General features: G+C 40.8%; 1 protein-coding gene across 1 annotated transcript in view; it reads right to left on the minus strand.

Annotated features, from left to right (window-relative positions):
• Positions 1 to 18,963, minus strand: part of LOC101644964 (PARP1 binding protein) — an 82,705-nt gene that overhangs the window by 23,326 nt on the left and 40,416 nt on the right. The window contains exons 6-8 of the mRNA XM_004700352.2: positions 18,543 to 18,697; positions 7,342 to 7,525; positions 3,965 to 4,143 (exon numbers count right to left, since the gene is read on the minus strand). Coding sequence (XP_004700409.1) covers positions 3,965 to 4,143; positions 7,342 to 7,525; positions 18,543 to 18,697 — 518 coding nt within the window. The remainder of the gene's footprint in view (positions 1 to 3,964; positions 4,144 to 7,341; positions 7,526 to 18,542; positions 18,698 to 18,963) is intronic.

The following is an 18,963-nucleotide window of genomic DNA, read 5'->3' on the forward strand; positions in this document are numbered from 1 at the left end:
TGGATGGTGTTAAGAGCTGTATGAGCCCCCAATAAAATGATTCTAAATTGAAATAAAACTAGTTTTCCTTCCTCCCTAACATAAAGCACAATTATAGCATGAAAGGTAACTGGACTTGATTGTTTCCATTGTTCTTAATGTTGTTTGCCCTCGAGTCTGTTCCGGCCCACAGCAACCTTATGTGCATCCTATAAGTCAGAATATAGCTGTCCCTAAGGTGTCCTAGGCTGAAATTTTTATTGGAGTGGATCAATAGTTTTTTTCTCCAACAGAGCAACAGGCAGGTTTGAACTGCTAGCCTTCTGTTTAGCACCTGAGTAATTAACCATTGGACCAAAAAATTGTTTATAACATTAAATTTAAATGTTCGGAGAGTTCTAAGTAGTATTAATTTGAATGATAAATTAATCCAACTCCTATTTAAGATTCTACCACTTATAAGACAATGTACAAGATATTGTAAGGTTTAGAAAGTTGATTCATATATTAGCTATGGATTGACATATCCTGATGTCTACATGAGAAGTTAACGAAGCTAAAATTCAGAATGGAAACTGACAAGTGCAAGAGTAGAAGTAAGTACTGGTAGGCCCCGACTGACAACATAATTGAGTTACAGTGCCACACTCAGGACTAACTTGTTCAGCCATCTGCGCATTAATAATATGTATGACATGTAACACTGTAGCAGGTAATTTGCTGATATTCTCCGATGTCCAGTGACAGATGGTCCCTTTTATGTTTTACTGTTCAAAACACTACCAAATAGATTGCTTCTTATAACTAAAGCCAGGATTCCATTGTTTGAAAACATGGGTCCAAATGCTTGATCATATTGTTAACATCGATAGGCAGGTGAAGGAAGCCACCAGATGTTACATTGGAAATATATATAAATTTTAAAAAAAGAAAGAAAGAAAAGTACCATACAGATATCATTCACTAGTTTATTGGCTGGAAACACTCTCCCCTTCCCAGGGCTAATTCAGATAATCCAGAACCTTCCACAAGTGGAATTATTACCATAACTGAAAAATGCAAATATCAGACTACTCTTCTTCACATATTTTTAGGCATATATTTTTATGATGTGTGTTTTTCCTGTATATATGTAGTTAAATGTCAGTAAGTTTAAATGGTAGCATTTCCCAAAGACAAAGCCTTGATTTATAAAGATACTGATAATCAAAGGCAATAGTAGTGAAAAGTAAGAAACAAATGAACATTTGATGGATGTCAGAACCAACTTTAAATAGAAGTGGAGGAATGAAACCCTATCCTGTAGGGACTATCTACATACATCCATAATTTTCACCGTAGGAGGATCAGAGAAGGCAGAATGGAGGGGACACTGGAGCTTTGGAGCTAGAGCAACCTGGGTTCCTCAATAACTTTCTTTTGAGCTTATCAATTCCAGTCAGAGCCCTCCTGATTCAAAAGACCATTATCTAATTAAAAAAAGAATTTCCTAAGAAAGAAGACTTCATTTATATTCACACCCCATATGTGATCCAGACCATGACGAGTTAGCTTTAACGTGGATTGGCAACTGTCTGCATAGTGACCATGGTAAGTACTGATGTAGAACCTGGCTCCAGCCTAACAAGGTGAGGATGACCGTGTCTCACTCTGTTTTACTTAAGGTGGCTATGAGTTGGAACTGCCTGGATGACACTTAACAACGTAGAACATCCAAACTGGCAACAATTTAAAGGTGTTTGGCAACATGAACAATTACCTAAATACTAAGTAAATCCCCTTTCAAAATGTATTGGGGAATTCATTTCATTTAAAAAGAATTCTAGAAACAGAAAATAACCTCCTCTAAAAAAAAAGTAGAACTCAACAAAAACTTTGCAAAAGAGGGAAACAGAAATGTTCTTTTCCATTAGATTGTGTTCTAAGGGTAAATAAAAATTTTATACAATTAAAATACAGGCTCTGTAGTATTATAATACATAAAATAGATATCATCTCATTTAAAAATCATCATCTTAATTGTTATTGGACTAAAGAGTATCAAGTCTTACACATAATACCAGCACAAATTTAGGCTTGGGAGAAAGGTGCACTTGCTGTTAGCTACCTTAGCTCTCCTGGGCAAATTCCCTCTCCCATGTGTCTCCACCAGGTCTCGAATTACTCACTTACAGAGTGGGGATATTATTAAATGGGGTTCTTATGAGGGCTAAGAAAATGCAAGCAAAAGCACCTAGCCAAATTGTTGACGCATAGAAAAGTAAAAGAATTTTCCCCAGTACTTTTATACTGAGCTCTGAGTCATATATAACACACTTCCACAGTTCAGTCATACTTCAAAAGCAGTGTCTATACACCACCATGATCGGTTCCTGAACATCCCCCCTCCTGTACACAATTCTTTAGCCATATATACTTATCATTGATCATCACACATATAAATGAAAACAGAGTCCAATTGTATCTGATATGTCATACCTGACAAAGGAAAGGTATGCAATAAGCACATAAAAATACATAGACATTTCCCTGCAACCTCCCCCCACCATCTTCAATAAGCCATTACACCAGTTACTGTCTCCATACATCTGGCCATCCTATGCTTCACGTACTGGAAAACATACAAAAACAACAACAAAATAATGAAAATGGCAAATTTTTTTTTAAATAAAAAAAGATAAGCCCAACAACAACAGTAAGATAAACCAGAGCTGGGTGGGGGAGGGTGGGGACCTCTGCTGACAAAAATGGAAATATTGAAAACTAGAACAAATCCAAAATGGGTCAAAAGGGAAATCTAATGACCAGGTCCCACATTTTAATCTACGTAATTCCATCTGCCATAATTGAGTTTACAATAGTCTCAGTGCAACAGCAAGGTTATTCATATCCCTCCACTGTGTCAGAGGGCATCCACCAGAGACTAAGGTTTAATCTAGGCAGGGCCCCTGCAAGATGGATTTGGGTTCCCGCTGTCATCCACGGTCTTCTGAAAATTGGATGTGTACAATCTAAGTTCCGATGCCTTTCCCTCTAGTGTATTTGGATTCTGTTATTTGTTGTCTTTGGGTCACACAGATTGGTGTGCTTCTCCAGCTGGGCTTAGTTAACACCTCACTTAGATGGCTGCTTCTTTAAATACAAACAAGCCTTTAAGATCCCAGACGCTATTCTACTTGATACTGGGCGCCATCTGCTTTCTTCACCACACTTTGCTATAGCACTCATATCTTCAGTGATCTTTTCATGATAACCGAGTTGATGATTTGTACACATTGAATTCTTAAATGACTGAGCACTGTTTACACTGGCCATGGGGGATGTTGATAGCGGAAATATTCTGGTAATAATCATTCACAAGGGCAGAATTTTGCCTATCAGATGAATACATGTCATAGTAGATTTATTACTATAATCACTTTATAATAAAGGAGGCTATTAACATAGTAAATATCTGGTGGTCCTGGGCCATCTTTCACTGGGTACCCCCAAAGCAAGGAATCTTTAAAAACTCAAAAGTAAAAATGCAAGAATAAAAAAAATATAGTCGAAAACAAAAAAACCTGACATACTTTCACATATAATCTCGCTCTTCACATTCAAATACTCAGCTCTCTATAATATTTTTCTTTCTACTATTCTAGGGAGGCAGAATGGGGTCAATGTTGGGTTCCTACCTGAAATGTCAGTAGCTGGAATCCACCAGTTGTTCCACAAGAGCCATGAAACAGTTGGCTCCCATAGCGATGTATCGCCTCAGGCCCCTACGGAGCAGTTTGACCCTGTCCCTGAGAGTTGTTACCGGATGGAATCAACTCACTATCAGTGGGTCTGGGTTTAGTTTTGTTTTATACTATTCTGCAGTTTCTAAATTTCCTATCGTAAGTGTACATTTGTGCAATAATCAAAGAATGTATTTCAAAATTTTCTCTTAGCATTAGACTAGGGTTCATAAGTACATTTATATCATTTCCACATTATTTACCTGAAAAGAGTAAGAATAGACGTCCCATTACAATGAACTAGATTTTCATCATCATATAAAAGTTTTGCTTTGTTTTTGGTGGGTGCATCAGCAGCTTCTTCATCCAAAAGAACCAGGAGAATTTTCACAGTGTCTCTGCCACAGTACACAGTGCCATGGTTTATGGCATGTGATTTAGGCTGGAACAAAGAATAGTTTAAGTCAATAGAATAATCGGCCCAGGTGAGCGTTTCAGTCACATTTTGCATGTCATGTGGCGTTGTTCACTCATTTCTCCTCTGTTGCTAAAAACCAAAAGGCTTAGGTGTGAGTAGTACCTATAAGGCATGTGAATATTTCTTTTCAAGGCCATGCTGTGATCCACTTTATCAATTTCCAGAACAGAGAGAGGGGTGTCATCAAAGACCTTGGGTTCTGATCAAAATAACATTGTACTTTGAGAAAGAAAAGTGTAGCATTCTCTACTGACCTGATCTCAGTCTCATGGTTTAACCTTCCTGTGCATTTTTACAATTTCTCATTTACACAAGAAATAGATGCAATTCTAGAAATCTGAAGGCCACAATCATGGTGATTATAAATTCTTAATCAAATGAAAAAACTCAAAAGAAACCAGTTGACTTTCATTCATTCCAAAATCAACACTACCTTATTAGTGCACTAAGCCTAAAGCTAGCTACTAAGGTAAATACCATTGCCTTCAAGGAGCCCACAGTGTACTTGATAAGATAAATCAGTAAGCATACAATGGCAATACAAAGTGCTAAGTACTATTTCTAATAGAAATATGTGTATACATGCATGATACAGTGGGAACATGCCAAATGGAGTGACTTAGAAAGGGAAACAGAGGCGGGGCAGTGGTGTCACTCGGGTGGGTGTCACCCAGGATGTTAACTCTCGTTGTCACCATCCCCCTCTCATGGCCCTCTCCCACAGTAGACCGCACAGAGTCCCTAGTCATGTTTATTACTCGTTTTAAGCATAGAACAGGTGACAAATAAAGGTAAAAATTGCTTACTTTTAATAGTGCTTACTTTACATGAATACTGTTAGAGGGGGAAAAGAGATCTTAAATTCATTTATTAAGACAAACATGACACAAACAAGACAAGACAAGACAAATCATCTGGATGAGGGAGAGCATCAGCACAAGGCCATAGTGGTGTCTAAGGATTCAGTCATATCTACTATGTTTATAGGACATAAAACACAAAGGAACGGTCACAAAGTCACGATTGGCAGCTGGTCAATTCATCACAGTTGCAGGCAGGACTGTCGTCTTAAGAAAGCTGACTGCCACCTCTCTCTCTGCTATACAGTGGCTGGTGGGCTCTAGGCGCCAACCTTTCGGTTAGCAGAGTTCTTAACCATTTTGCCACCAGGAATCCTTTCTCATTCTGAATGTAGCAGATTCAGGATAACAATATGTTATTTATCGTGTAAAGAAGTCAAATGATCCCACTCCGATTTTAGAAGAAGCACTGATGGCAAGTCTAAAATAAATCCGCGGGTAAGGAAGTTACCAAACCTGGAGACCAGTTCACAGATGAAGAGGCTAGTAGTGCAGACTAGAAACGAAGATCTGAACCAGACAGTGGCACTGGAGATCATGAGAAAGCAGATTAAAAGAGGAGACATGGAACTTCCGCGACTAGACACAGGAAGAAGGGAAAGGAAATCGGGTCCAACCACTCCTGATGGTTCAAGTGATAGATCCATGGGTAGATAGTGATGCAGGGAACTAAGAGAAGGAATGCAGGCAGAAGACTACATTTAGGGGCTAAGAAAATAAGGGGAAAGTAAGGCATTGAGCTGTGTCTGGGATACCCTTTGTGCTCCCATAAAGATTTCCAGCCTTGGGAACCCACAGGGCCAGTTCTACCTTGTCCTGTAGGGTCACAATGAGCCAGAATTGACTCATTGGCAGTAAGTTGTGAGGTTTGGGCTTTACATATGCATATTTCTGGGACACCCAACTAAAAATCCCCAGTAGTTGACTAGATGTGCAGGCCAAGAGCTTAGGAAGAGGTAAAGAGAATACAGTAGCATAAGAATACATATATATATAGGTGTATATCAGAGGTTCTCAACCTTCCTGATGCTGCAGCCCTTTAATACACTTCCTTATGTTGTGTGACCCCCAACCATAAAATTATTTTCATTGCTACTTCATAACTGTAATTTTTCTACTGTTAAGAATTGGGTGACCCCTGTGAAAAGGTCATTGGACCCCCAAAGAGGTCACAACCCACAGGTTGAGAACTGCTGTAAATATAGTTCACCCCAAAACTATGTAAAAATAAAGAGGACCCAGGAAGAAAATTACCATATAAAAAGTATGCAAAGGAGGAAGATAACCAGGAGATGTGCTGAAGAATGCAGGCATAACTCTGAAGGTATTCCTGGATGGCTGGGTTTACTTCCAATTTACTAGTTATGAGTGTTGCCTCACACTGGGGAAGCTGCTAAAACAGAGAGAATGACAGGGCCTAACGTACACAGTGGCTGGACTCTGGGCCTAAGTATCCAAGCTGCCTTTTCTGGGACAGCCACGGCACCCAGGCCACTTTCATCACTGTTCATCAACATGACTTTCACTTCCTTACTTGACCTGACAGACCCAGGCTGCCGGGTGACTACACCGAAAAGTTACTTATCACAAACAAGTCCTTAAAATATATTTTTCATCAGTACCACAGAACTACATACTGTTTAATGATAACTTCATTGAGTATATTATTTTGTGTTTCCTTAAACTATGTGACATGTCAAACATCCCTGAATTGCTTAAATTTAAAAAAAGGAGAACCAGGAAATGAAACGATTCGTGTCCTTAATTATCTGAAATGGTGCCCGTTCCAGAGCTACACTCTAACAGCAGTACCCTGGTTGTGAACTGATCGAGATAGTCAGAGCAGCTGTTAGCACATAGGAACCACATGGGGCAATGCCCAAGAACCACCCCCCGCCCCGCCCCATCTTTAATGTAAAGTTAAAACCAGGTATTATTTTAGAAAATTAACTAAACTTGGTCCCTGAGAGATGTGAAATCAATTAATCAATAAAGAAAAGGTATTAAGCACAATTAAGAAGACTCTAACACATACTCCAAAAAGCTGTTCCACGGCTACAGTCTGCTAGCCAAGTCCTTCCGTACCGCTGGAGTTAAGTCAGGATCTAGTATGTACCGCCGCTGTGGCACTTGCCACTTAGGGAGGCCCCATAATCCTGGTAGCATATGTAAATTTCCAATGACATTTTAGAACACAGGAAATACATTCTTATGACTTCAGGAAGAATAGGAAACCATTTCAAGCACAAATAGGAGAGAAGCTGTTTTGTAAAGAAGGGTGATGGATTAAAAAGCTCATTACCCGTGCAGGACTGATATCAGTGGTGTACACAGCTACATCTCCTTGTTGAGAACTGATAATATTTTTAATCCTCAAATCCAAATCCTGAGCCACTTGCTCTACTGCTTCACAGAAAGGATCCCTGCTGTCCTGGCCTTTCATCAGCTGCGTCTTTATTACTGAGAGTATCCGGCCCCCTGCAACGCTGAAAATAGAAACATCATCATCCTACACAAGAGAATGGGAAAAGACAATATGCTTATAAGATTGAAAATATAATTCTTAATGCTAATCATCATCTTTCAAAGAACATAGCTTTGATCCTATAAATCAAACAGTAGTGCATTTAAGGCAAAAATAAGAACCTCTCAAAATAAAACAAGAAAAAAAGTTTTCTAGAATTAAGTCATTTCAACAGGGTGTTACTTCTTGCTTCATCTGAAAACTGAAGGGAGATAATTTAGTTCCATATGATATAGGATAACAAATTCAGATGAAGTTCTATGCAAGCAATATACTAAAAATATATAGCCTTACATATACAACTATATAGGCACCCCTCTTTAAATATCTAGAATACTTAGGTTATTTTAATCTAACCTTAAAGTTGATCTAATAAGTAGATATGATCACCTCTTAGTCATCGGTGGGAGTTCTTGGGTCTTACGGACGGTTCCCACGCTCTGCTAACAAAAAGGCTCAAATGCACTAAAAAAGTTCCAACCAAACTCATGCCATCGAGTCAATTCTGCCTCATAGTGACCTGATGGGACAGGATAGACCTGTCCCTGAGAGTTTCCTCGAGACTATTTCCAAGAGTAGAAAGCATCACCTTTCTCCTGCAGCTAGCAGCCCAACACATAACCACTATGACACCTGAGCTCAAATCCACTAAAGGTACCTCAAAAGGCATGCAATCGCCTCCTCAGAAACTAGCCACTAAGAATTCCATTCTGACACACTGGGCTCCAAGGAGCCAACTGGCAATCAGAGGTGAGAAAACTAAGTCTCAAAAGAAAAGAAAACTGAGTCTCTAAGAGGCCAAATAGCTTGTACAAGAACACCCAGGGACCCGGGCTAGGTATGAGAAGGTGAGGAAGGAGAGAGTCCTGAGACAAATACTGTATTCTAATTTCGGAAGGGTCATCACATGAAAACAGAAATTCAGCTAGTTAGTATTGCTCTAAAACAAACCAGAGATTAGATTGAACACGGCCAACAAGCAAGTTTAAAATAACACCAAAAACCTGAAATCACTATTTGTTTATACCCATTCTGATTGAGTAAGGAAAACCAGGAGTGCAGCACATCTTTTGGATCCTGAAATCCCTGCTCAGTCAAGTTCCGCAACTCCGGGACAGAAATCTGTGATACCAAAGAAGCAGAAGGGGAGGGGAAGCAGCAGAGCACAAGGAGAAGTGGTGGGCTTCCAGGGCGAATAGGAGTCCCCACTCTGGAGTAGGGTCCTTCCAGGGACTTAATTTAGGGAGCTACATTTGCCAACCAAGGGAGCTATTGCTGAGTGCCTTCAGGCTGAGGCTTCTCAGCAGCACTAAAAGCTTTGTTAACAATGCCCCAAGTAGGGCAGGGGCCAGTCCAAGAGCCAAATCGTGGACTGAAAGTGAGGGAGCCAAACAAACAAATTACCTGAGCAAAGAACTGGATCCTGAACATTTCTAATCCTGAATTATAACCATTAACTCCTCTATGAAAGCCCCAAATCATGAGTATGGTCTGCGAATTCTGTGTAGTCATTGCAATGAATTGCCAATCCCAGCTGAGAAGTACAGTGCCATGGGTGGGAAGACTGGTACCTGTCAAAACTGGGAAAGAGAGGGAAGGGTAGGGGCGTGTCTGGCCTCAGCCTCAGAGGAACTGGAGTTGGGCAGCTGATGCTGAAGATTCTCCTTCAGCTCGTGAAGTCAGAGGAGGTCCGACATTGCCCCACAAAAAGGCCCACAAGATTTTACAAATATTTCAGAGAATTTGGGGCCAATCACAAAGAAGACATTAGAAGTGTCCAAGAACAGAGGAGGCCAGGGGCAGAGGTGTCCCTGAAATGACTGCAAAGTGCCAATGAGAAGGGGGAACAAAGAGAATGAGCTCTGGATTCAAGACTGGCTGAGGACAGATCACAGCTCTGCTGCTCAGTTCAAGGAGCCTTGGTGGCACAAGGAGATAAGCACTGGGTGGCTAACCACAAGGGTGACAGTTAAAAACTACCATCCACTCTGAGGGGGAAGGATGAGGCAGGCTGTCTGGTCCCCAAAAGATTTGCAGTCCACAAACTCCAAGGAGTCCTCCTACTCTGTCCTATAGTCCCTATGAGTCAGAATCAAACTGATGGCAGTAGGTTTGCTTTGGTTAGATTTGATTAATCAGAAGAAATGAGTTGATATAAGAAAAACCATTAGAACACTGACTGGAATTATTATCATTATCAATGTTTCCTACTGTATTAGTCTAGGTACTTTAGAGAAACAAATCCACAGCAACTCATGTATAAGAGAGTTTTATGTAAAGAAAGTGGGCCTCACGAAAACAACCCAACCCAATGCTGCCCAAGCCCACAAGTCCAACATTAACCCATTAACCCAACACCAGTCCACAAAGTCCTCCACCTCACAAAACAGAGGCAATGATGCTGACTGCAGGAGGAAAGCTGAAGTCAGTGAACGAATAAGCATCTCAGCACTGGCAGGGGTCTCCACATGGCTGCTCCAGCACCCAGGGCTGCATCGGGATAGATCCATGTGGCTTCTCTTTGGGGATGTCTTGAAGGAAGTCAATCTTGCAAGCTGAAGCAGGGAACTGCTAAGGCAGCTGCACCCTGGTGCGACCATCACAAAGCAAGAGACCCGAGAACTAGAAAGGAGAGGCTCACCACCCATTTATCCCTCCACCTTTCAATTAGCCCCACATGTGATTATCCGCCAGGTTAGCACAATTAACTAACTCACCTACCATTATCAATCCAAGCTTCTCTGAAAGCATTAACCAAAAGCAAGGCTCCAGGAATTGATGGGATACCAACTGTGTTGTTTCAACAAGCTGAGGAAGTACTGGAAGCTCTCACTCATCTATGCCAGGAAATTTGGAAGACATGACCAAAGGACTGGAAGAGATCCACATTTGTACCCATTCCAAAGAAAGGTGACTGTGGTAGTCACATAATCTGGTGTCAACTTGAGGCGAGTAAGAGCGAAGGGGTGGAGTTTAGCCTGTCAATCAGGTCGCTGCTAGGAATAATGGAATAGGACTTTGGTTTGTTGGTTTTCGGAACTGAGGCCATGATTAAGAGGGACGGCCAGGGGTATTCGTATTGTGCCGCTATAGGTGAAATTCTTGGACTGACACAAGACGGACCAGTGCAAAAGCATTTTCCAAGAATGTTTTTATTCATCAAGAAATAAAGTTGGAGGCTGTCTGGACACCACAGCTTGATGACCTCATTTGGAGGCACTACGGAGATAAATAGCTCACTGGAGGACAGACACTCTCTGCTACACATTCCTGTTGACAAGCCACATGGAGCCACTGATGGAGCTAGAGGCCTAGAGCAGGAGGAGCCACATGGCGACCCATGCCAGCGCTGAGATGCTTCCTCTGCCACTGGATCCACAAGACTTCCCACCCACTGGCCTGTGATCTTCCTGCATTTGGCATCATTGCTTGTGTTCCACGAGTCTGAAGAGGAATTTATAGACTGGAATCGGATTTATGGACGATCAGGATTGGGCTGGGATGTTTTCTTAATATACAATTACTCTTTCTTATACACATATGAGTGTCTCTGGATTTGTTTCTCTAGTCAACCCAGACTACCACAGTTACCCAACAGAATGCTTAAATTATAGAATATTATTAATATCACATGCAAGTAAAATTTTGCTGAAGAGAACCCAATAATGATTGCAGCAGTAGATTAACAGGGAGCTTCTAAAGGTTCAGGACAAATTCAGAAGACAAACGTGGAACAAGGACTATTATCACTGATGACAGATGGAACTTGGTTGAAAGCAGAGAGTAACTTGTTTTACTCTACTAAGGCATTGGCCCAACACATACTATGGGTAGCTGTGAGAAGAATGGGAATCCCAGAATACTGCACTGGGCTCACTGGAACCTGTACATAGATTAAAAGGTATGTGTGAACAGCGCAAGAGAATATTGTATGGTTTAAAATCAGGAAAGGTGTGCATCAGGGTTGCATTCTCTCACCATATTTACTCAAACTGTATGTTGAGCAAATAATCAGAGAAGCTCAGTCATATGAAGAAGTATGTAGTATCAGGATTGGAGGGAGGCTTAATAACTTGTGATATGCAGATGACACACCATGCTTCCTAAAAGTGAGGAACACCTTAAGCACTTACTGATGAAGATGAAGGATTATAGCCTTCAGTATGGATTACAACTCAATGTAAAGAAAACCAAAATCCTCACAACTAGATTAATAAGTAACATCATGATAAATGTAGAAAAGATGGAAGATGTCAAGGATTTTGTCTTGCTTAGATCCACAAACAATGCTCATGGAAGCCAGTCAAGAGATCAAATGATGCATTGCATTGGGTAAATCTGCTGCCCAAGACCTCTTTGAAGTATTGAAAAGCAAGGATGTGACCTTGAAGACTTTGATGTGCCTGACCAAAGCCATGATACATGTGAAAGAAAACAGGGCAGTGAGTAAGGGAGACTGAAGAAGAGCAGTCCTGGCGAAGGATACTGAAAGTACCACACTGTTGCTGGTAGGTGCCACTGAGTTGGTTCAGAGCCACTGGAACCTTCTACACAACAGAAGGAAACACGGCACGGTGCTGTGCCATCTTCACAGTTGTTCCTGTGTCTGGATCCATGGATGCAGTCACTGTGTCAATCCATCTCGTTGAAGGCCTTCCTTTTTTGCCACCCTTCCACTTTACCAAACATGATGGCCCTATCCAGGGACTGGTCTCTCCTGACAATATGTCCGAAGTATGTAGGGCAAAGTCGTAAGTACTTGCCTCGAAGGAATACTCTGGCCATACTTCTTTCAAGATAGACTGGTTTGTCCTTTTAGCAACACATGGTACTTTCAGTAGTCTTTTCCAGCACCACAATTCAAATGCATCAGCCTTCAACAAGATGGATCAATTCATTGGCTGCAACAGTGAACTCAATCAGTAAGAACAATTGTGAGGATGGCGCAACACTGGGCAGTGTTTCATTCTGTCGTACATGGGGTCACTGCAAGCCAGAATCAACTTAAGGGCACTTAACAACAATGGTTTGGCTGAAGTGGGAGCCATGGGGTAAGTTTATTTCCTGCCTGGAGGGCGACAATGGGTTGCAGTTTCAGGAGTTCCACCAGTCTCTATCAGATCCCCAAGCCCCGTCTTTTTTATGATTTTGAATTTTATTCCACATTTCTCCCCCACTCTGCCTAGTTTGTTTACATTGGTAGATGGGTACCGCCTAGTTCTAGCCTCAACATTGTTAAACTCTTAATGTTAAGAAATCAGTTACCAAATAGATGCATTGGAAAGATGACTATAGGAAATCAAAATGATAAATCTGACTTGGTTAAAAACCTGTCAGTTGATTCCCCCTCCCCACACCCCACCACCACTCTTTGATGCATGTAGGGCCTGATCTGGTTTTCAACATTTTCTGTGCTTTTTTGGTTTTATCATATTGGGGGTTTTCTCACATGTATTTTGTCATTGGGGGCAACCCTCTTGAATTTGCTTATCTGTTTTTCTGGTTTTTGCTACATGAACCCCAGGACTGATGAACCTACAGAGACAGCAAGTAGAATAGGGTTACCTGTGGGGTACAGTGGGGAGGGGAGTAAAAGGAAGATGATTATAGAGGAGTTCAAGAAGGAAGAAAATGTTTTGAAACTGGTTGTGGTAGCAACTGTACAATACTGCTTCATGTGATTGAATTATAGAATTATATGACATTTGTATTGGCGACCAATATATTGGTTTTAGAAAAAAAAATCTATCTTTATATTCTTAAGCGTATTCTACCCCCAATGAAAAAAAATTTTTTTTAAGTATTCTAGATACACATGGGTGACATCATCAAACAATGAGTTTTTCTTTCTTCCTTTTTTATTACTATACTTCTTATTTCTGTTTCTTGCCTTACTGCCCTGGCAAGAATATCCAATCCTACACTGAAAGGAAATTATGATAACAGGAATTCTTGTTCTTAATCATAAACAGAACACTAAAATATCTTACCATAAAGTGGGCTTTTCTAGAAACCTTTTGTCAGATAAAGACAATGTCTTTATTTTTACTTTATCTTTACATGGACACCACAGCCCTTTAAGGGTCAGTGTGTCCACCTCTTTGAATAATCCCTGGGATTTCTCCTGAGATTTTAAAATCTGCCTTAGTTACCTAGTATTGTTTAAAGAGAAATTCCACAAATGGATAGCTTGAACAAACAGAGACTTATTTGCATAGATTGGGTGACTAGACAGGTGAATTCAGAGCACAGTCCTAGAAGAGGCTTCTCTCTCTCTCTCTCTCTCTCTCTCTCTCTCTCTCAGCTCTGGCAGAATATCTTTGTTCCTTGGCTCCCGGGCGATGCTTATGAGGTGTGGCATCTCTGAGCAGTCCTATCCCTGCCCACCCACCACCCACCCCCGCCCCCTCACACCCCACACCCAGACTCTACTTGCTCACTTTATCTCTGAAGAGATTGAGACAAAGCCTTCACTAATACTGTCTCATTAACATGACAAAGAAAGTCCAATTCAGAATGCACTTACAACATGGGTTTTAATTTACCACACTTACTTTGGGGGGAAGAAAAGTTAGTCCACAAAAGAGGCTATAAGAGCAGAACCACCAAGTCAGCAAAAGCCTGCAGAACAAAAGCTGACCCCTGTGCAAGACTTCCCGCTCCGGCTGTCCTCTCACCTGGGGTAGCCTGGACCTGCCTGCTTACGCCACGTATTTAAGAAGATTTTCTTGTTTTTAATGTTCATTTTGAATTCTTTTCAATGCAAAGGCCAACTAGGGGACCTATACTCATATAATCAGAAGTCTGAGCAGATTCTAAGAATTCATTCACATCTGAAGTCATGACCTATTTCATTGACGTTTTCATTTTCAGTGAATGAACACAGAAATGCACTACATGGAACACAGCCACGATGAAATGTAATTCACACTATGTACTTGTTCTGGTAATTAATAGCTAATGGAAAAGATTCAAACTAATAATAAAATATGAACATGTATCTTAAAGCAAATTACAAGAATAGAAAAAGATGTGCTTCAAATGATAATCAGAGAGCAGTTGACCTTTTCTCACTCTTTGAACAGGAACAAATTTGCCCAATTTTCAAACTGTTTAGAAAATTAATTATAAAACTTTGATTTCTGATACTTGCCCAGATCTACATTTTGACTCACGGCAAATAAGTAAAACAAATGTCCCAAGTGCCATGAAGTGCCAAGTGCCTATATTGCTATAGGAAGGAGCTTCAAAATGTTTATGGAAACTTTCATTATGTTTTTATTCCATGTTTTCAAGCTAATTTGGATGCATGGTGACATTATGTGCTACAGAATAACTGGTCCCTAGGGTTTTCTTGGCTATACCCTCTATAGAAAAGGTTGTCAGATGTTTCTTCCATGGCGGGTGGCTTTGAAACACTTGTGTTTCAAATGTTGTTGTTGTTAGGTGCTGTTGTGCCAGCTCCAACCCCTAGCAACCTGACGTACAACAGACAAAAAAGCAATGTTCTATAAAAAGGAGCTGTCTGGGCAGGAAGAGAGAAAACTCCAGGAATGTCGGAAGAAGAGTCTTTAGTGTTGCATTTTGAGCTCTCTGTCTGAAGTGCTGGAGGCCGAGATCAGAGGCTGAGGCAGGGAGACCAGGAGACAAAACAGAGAAGTAGTGCCAAGATATGAACCTGTGAGGCAGAGCACAGAGGGCTGGCTTCATGTTCCATGGAGTCAAAGGCCCAACGACCACGTGGCTGAGCGGCTGAGGCTTGGAGACAGACTTGGCTACTGGCTGGGGAGAGGTGTTGCCAAGGTCCAGGGACTGTGTCCTTACTGTTTACTGATCCTGGTGTCCACAAAGATCTGCAGCCGACATTGTCCTATTGGGTCATTGTGAATGGAAATTGATTTGATGGCAGTGGGTTTGGTTTTGCACATGAACTAAGAGGGAAGGAGGAGGTAATCAGGAAGGGGCCCCCCCAAATATATTATGATTATTGTAGAAAAACAAATGTTTAGAAAAAGGTAAACTATAGCTTTTGACTCTTAATTTTATCACACCAAAATCCAGGGGAATAAAGAGAAAAAAGGGGACTACAAAAGAAAACATAAAAGAAACTAGAATTCTTGAGCTTGTACCAAAACAAAATAGCTACAAGAAAATAATACCACAGAGAAATGATTGTTATATGTTAGCGTAAATACTAACTACCTTCTACTACTAATAGCATTACTACTATTAAACCAGCAACCAGTTGCCACTGTGGATTCTAACTCAGAACAATTCAATATATGTCAGTGGAAAGTGAGCTACACAGAGTTCCTAAGGGCAATTTAAAAATATATATCCCCTGGCCTTTCTTCTGACACGCATCTGGTGAGCTCAAAGCTCCAAACCTGCAGTTACCAGCTGAGGGCATTCAAAGTTTGCACCACCATAAAGGGACTGGCCCTTCTCTACTATCTTCAACAATTTGGTAACTGTTTGCTAGTTAATGTTATCTCTAAAAATTAAATGTGATTGAAGATGTCATAAAAAAGGTTTTAAAAATGCTTCCGAGATATTTTACATGAGAAAATTTGTAACATTTGGAGATTGGATTTGATCACTTTAGACACAGTCTATACATGCATGATACTTAATCCAATATAGCTCATGCAGGTGAGTGTTACCTTTTTGTTGTTGTGTAAATTACTTTAAATACAAAAATTTAAACTTGGGGAACCGATTACAAGGATCTACATATAACCTCCTCCCTGGGGGATGGACAACAGAAAAGTGTGTGAAGGGAGATGCCAGACAGAGTAAGATATGACAAAATAATAATTTCTAAATTATCAAGGGTTCATCAGGGAGGGGTGAGTGGGGAGGGAGGGGGGAAATGAGGAGCTGATGCCAGGGGTTTAAGTGGAGAGCAAATGTTTTGAGAATGATGAGGGCAACAAATGTAGAAATGTGCTTTACGTAATTGAAGTATGTATGGATTGTGAGAAGAGTTGTATGAGCCCCCACTAAATTGATTAAAAATTGTTTAACTTATTTAAGTGATAAGAAACTAATTTATGCATAACTTAAAAGCCAACAACATGAACAAGCCCATGCCTTCCAAGTCTATTTGAACTCACAGGACTCCATAGAGCCTAAAGCCTCTCATTTAAGACATTTTCCAGGTGTGAGAGTAAAGCGGGTATTGTGTGGTGGCACCTACTGGCAAAGCATGACAGTACAACCAAACTAAAGGTCAGGTGGCCTGAAGGACAGACGGCAGCGGGGTGATGGCTGAGAGAATCAAGTCGTTTTCCATTTCTTCCCTAGCTGTTCCTCATCTGCCCTTGCACTCAGTAAGGCTGTGATTGTTGATCATCTCAGCACATTATCTGCCAAGTAATAAAAATCCACTCGTTTAAAATTTTGTACATTATACTAAGGTTTCTATTAATGATATATTGCTGGTCTGATACTTGCTAAACTCCTGTATCGAATGTAAAAACAGTGTAGGGTTAAGACCACGTGAGTGAGATCTCTAGTTTTAGAAAAGATCACTCTGGCAGCAGCAAGAAGATGGGCCACGGTACGCGTGGAGACAGATGGAAACTCCAGAGCACAGTGAGGCAGTCCGAGCAAAATGATGGGAGTCTGAGGACAGATAGTAGTGCCATCTTCACTGTTAGTTGCCGCTATGTCAGTTCCAACCCATGGTGACCCCTGGTTCACAGAGCAGAATTGCTCCATCGACTTTTCCGGCCTGTGAGGCAGATCGCCAGGCCTGTCTTCTGTGGACTCTCTAGAGCAGGGGTTCTCAACCTGTGGGTCACGACCCTTTGGGGGTCAAATGACCCTTTCACGGGGTCGCCTGATTCATAACAGTAGCAAAATGACAGTTATGGTAGCAGTGAAAACAATTTTATGGTTGGGGGGTCACCACAGCATGAGGAACCGTATTAAAGAATCATGGCATTAAGAAGGTTGAGAACCACTGCTATAGAGGGTTTGAACCACCAACCTTGCAGTTTGTCCTCAAGCCCATGACCATTTTTGCCACCCACGGTACCCTCTGACACACAGTAACAAAACTCAAGAACCAAACTCACTGCCGTGGAGTTCGTTCCAACTCCTGAAAACCGCAAAGACAGAGCAGAACCGCCCCTGTGCGTTTCTGACACTGTATCCCTTTACGGGAGTAGAACTCCTCATCTTTCTCCCACAGAACGCTTAGTGGTTTTGAACGGCATACCTCGCGTCCCTCACTATGCCACCAGAGTTCAATAAATGCCAGCTACTTTTATTGGGAGCATGCTATGGCTCACCAATTAGCAAGGACCTACCATGTATGCTAGCACGTATCACCCACTTCAAGGAGGCAGCTTTACCCTAACCTATAGGATCACTATGAGTCAGAACTGACTCAACAGGGATGATGTTTGATAACTCACTTCCACCCTCACATATTTATCTAGACATTTCACCCTCCAATATACCCAAAATACAAATACATATCAGGCAAGAGAAAAACCCTCCCTTAATATAAAATAAACACAAATTATAGATGAACCAAAGATTTACACATAAGAAACATTTTAAACTAACAAAATAGAACATTCATCATCTCTTTGTACATTTCCTTCCTCATACTTAATAGAAGTTTCCTTTATCTCTAAATAAAACGTTTAAAACAATTATCTATTAGGTACCGTCCAATCATCCCAAAATTTGTTTTTTCCCAATAAATGGTAAATCATCTTTTTAAATCAAACTTAATTTGAACATGCCTTTTGACTTTGGCTAAACTCTCAACAACCAAACTTGCTAGAAATTTGGAGGCAAAGACCAAGCAATTATAGTTTATGTATCTAGAAATTATGTTTCTTCTTCCTACTGCTGGTCTGAGGCTCGCGTAATTCATTATCTCATATTCCCTACCTCTGATTCTGTGAAGTTTTAAAGGTAAGGTTAATAACATGCATTTGTAATTTATGAAAAGCCATTACCTTGGATTTGGGATTTCTCCAAGAATCTCACCTAATTTATCCATGAAATTAATAAAATTAGACAATCCTTTCACATGAGTCCTTAAGGGATCAGATGGAGAGGGCGCATATCCTTTTCCTCCAAGCTGTATTGTTCGAATGAATGATGTGGCCATCTAGGATTTAGAACAAATGATTAAGCTATGTCTAGTGATTCCATAAATTAAAGCTAGCTTTTACTTTATGAAGTGAGGTACATCAAATGAATTCAGGGTATGCAGGTAAAGTGAAGCACTTTGTGCAACCCACGACACACTTTGATCTAGAAGCAATGGTGGCAGAAGCAGCCTATGTCAGTTAAGAGGGTGGCGATGATAGCCAGCTAGAGGCAAAGACTGAGGCAAGTTAAGGGGAATATCATCATTAATTATAAAGAATTAGT

This window comes from Echinops telfairi, unplaced genomic scaffold (assembly GCF_000313985.2).
Source record: "Echinops telfairi isolate 266 unplaced genomic scaffold, ASM31398v2 ScPeMD7_2;HRSCAF=8, whole genome shotgun sequence".
Taxonomy (NCBI): Eukaryota; Metazoa; Chordata; class Mammalia; order Afrosoricida; family Tenrecidae; genus Echinops; species Echinops telfairi.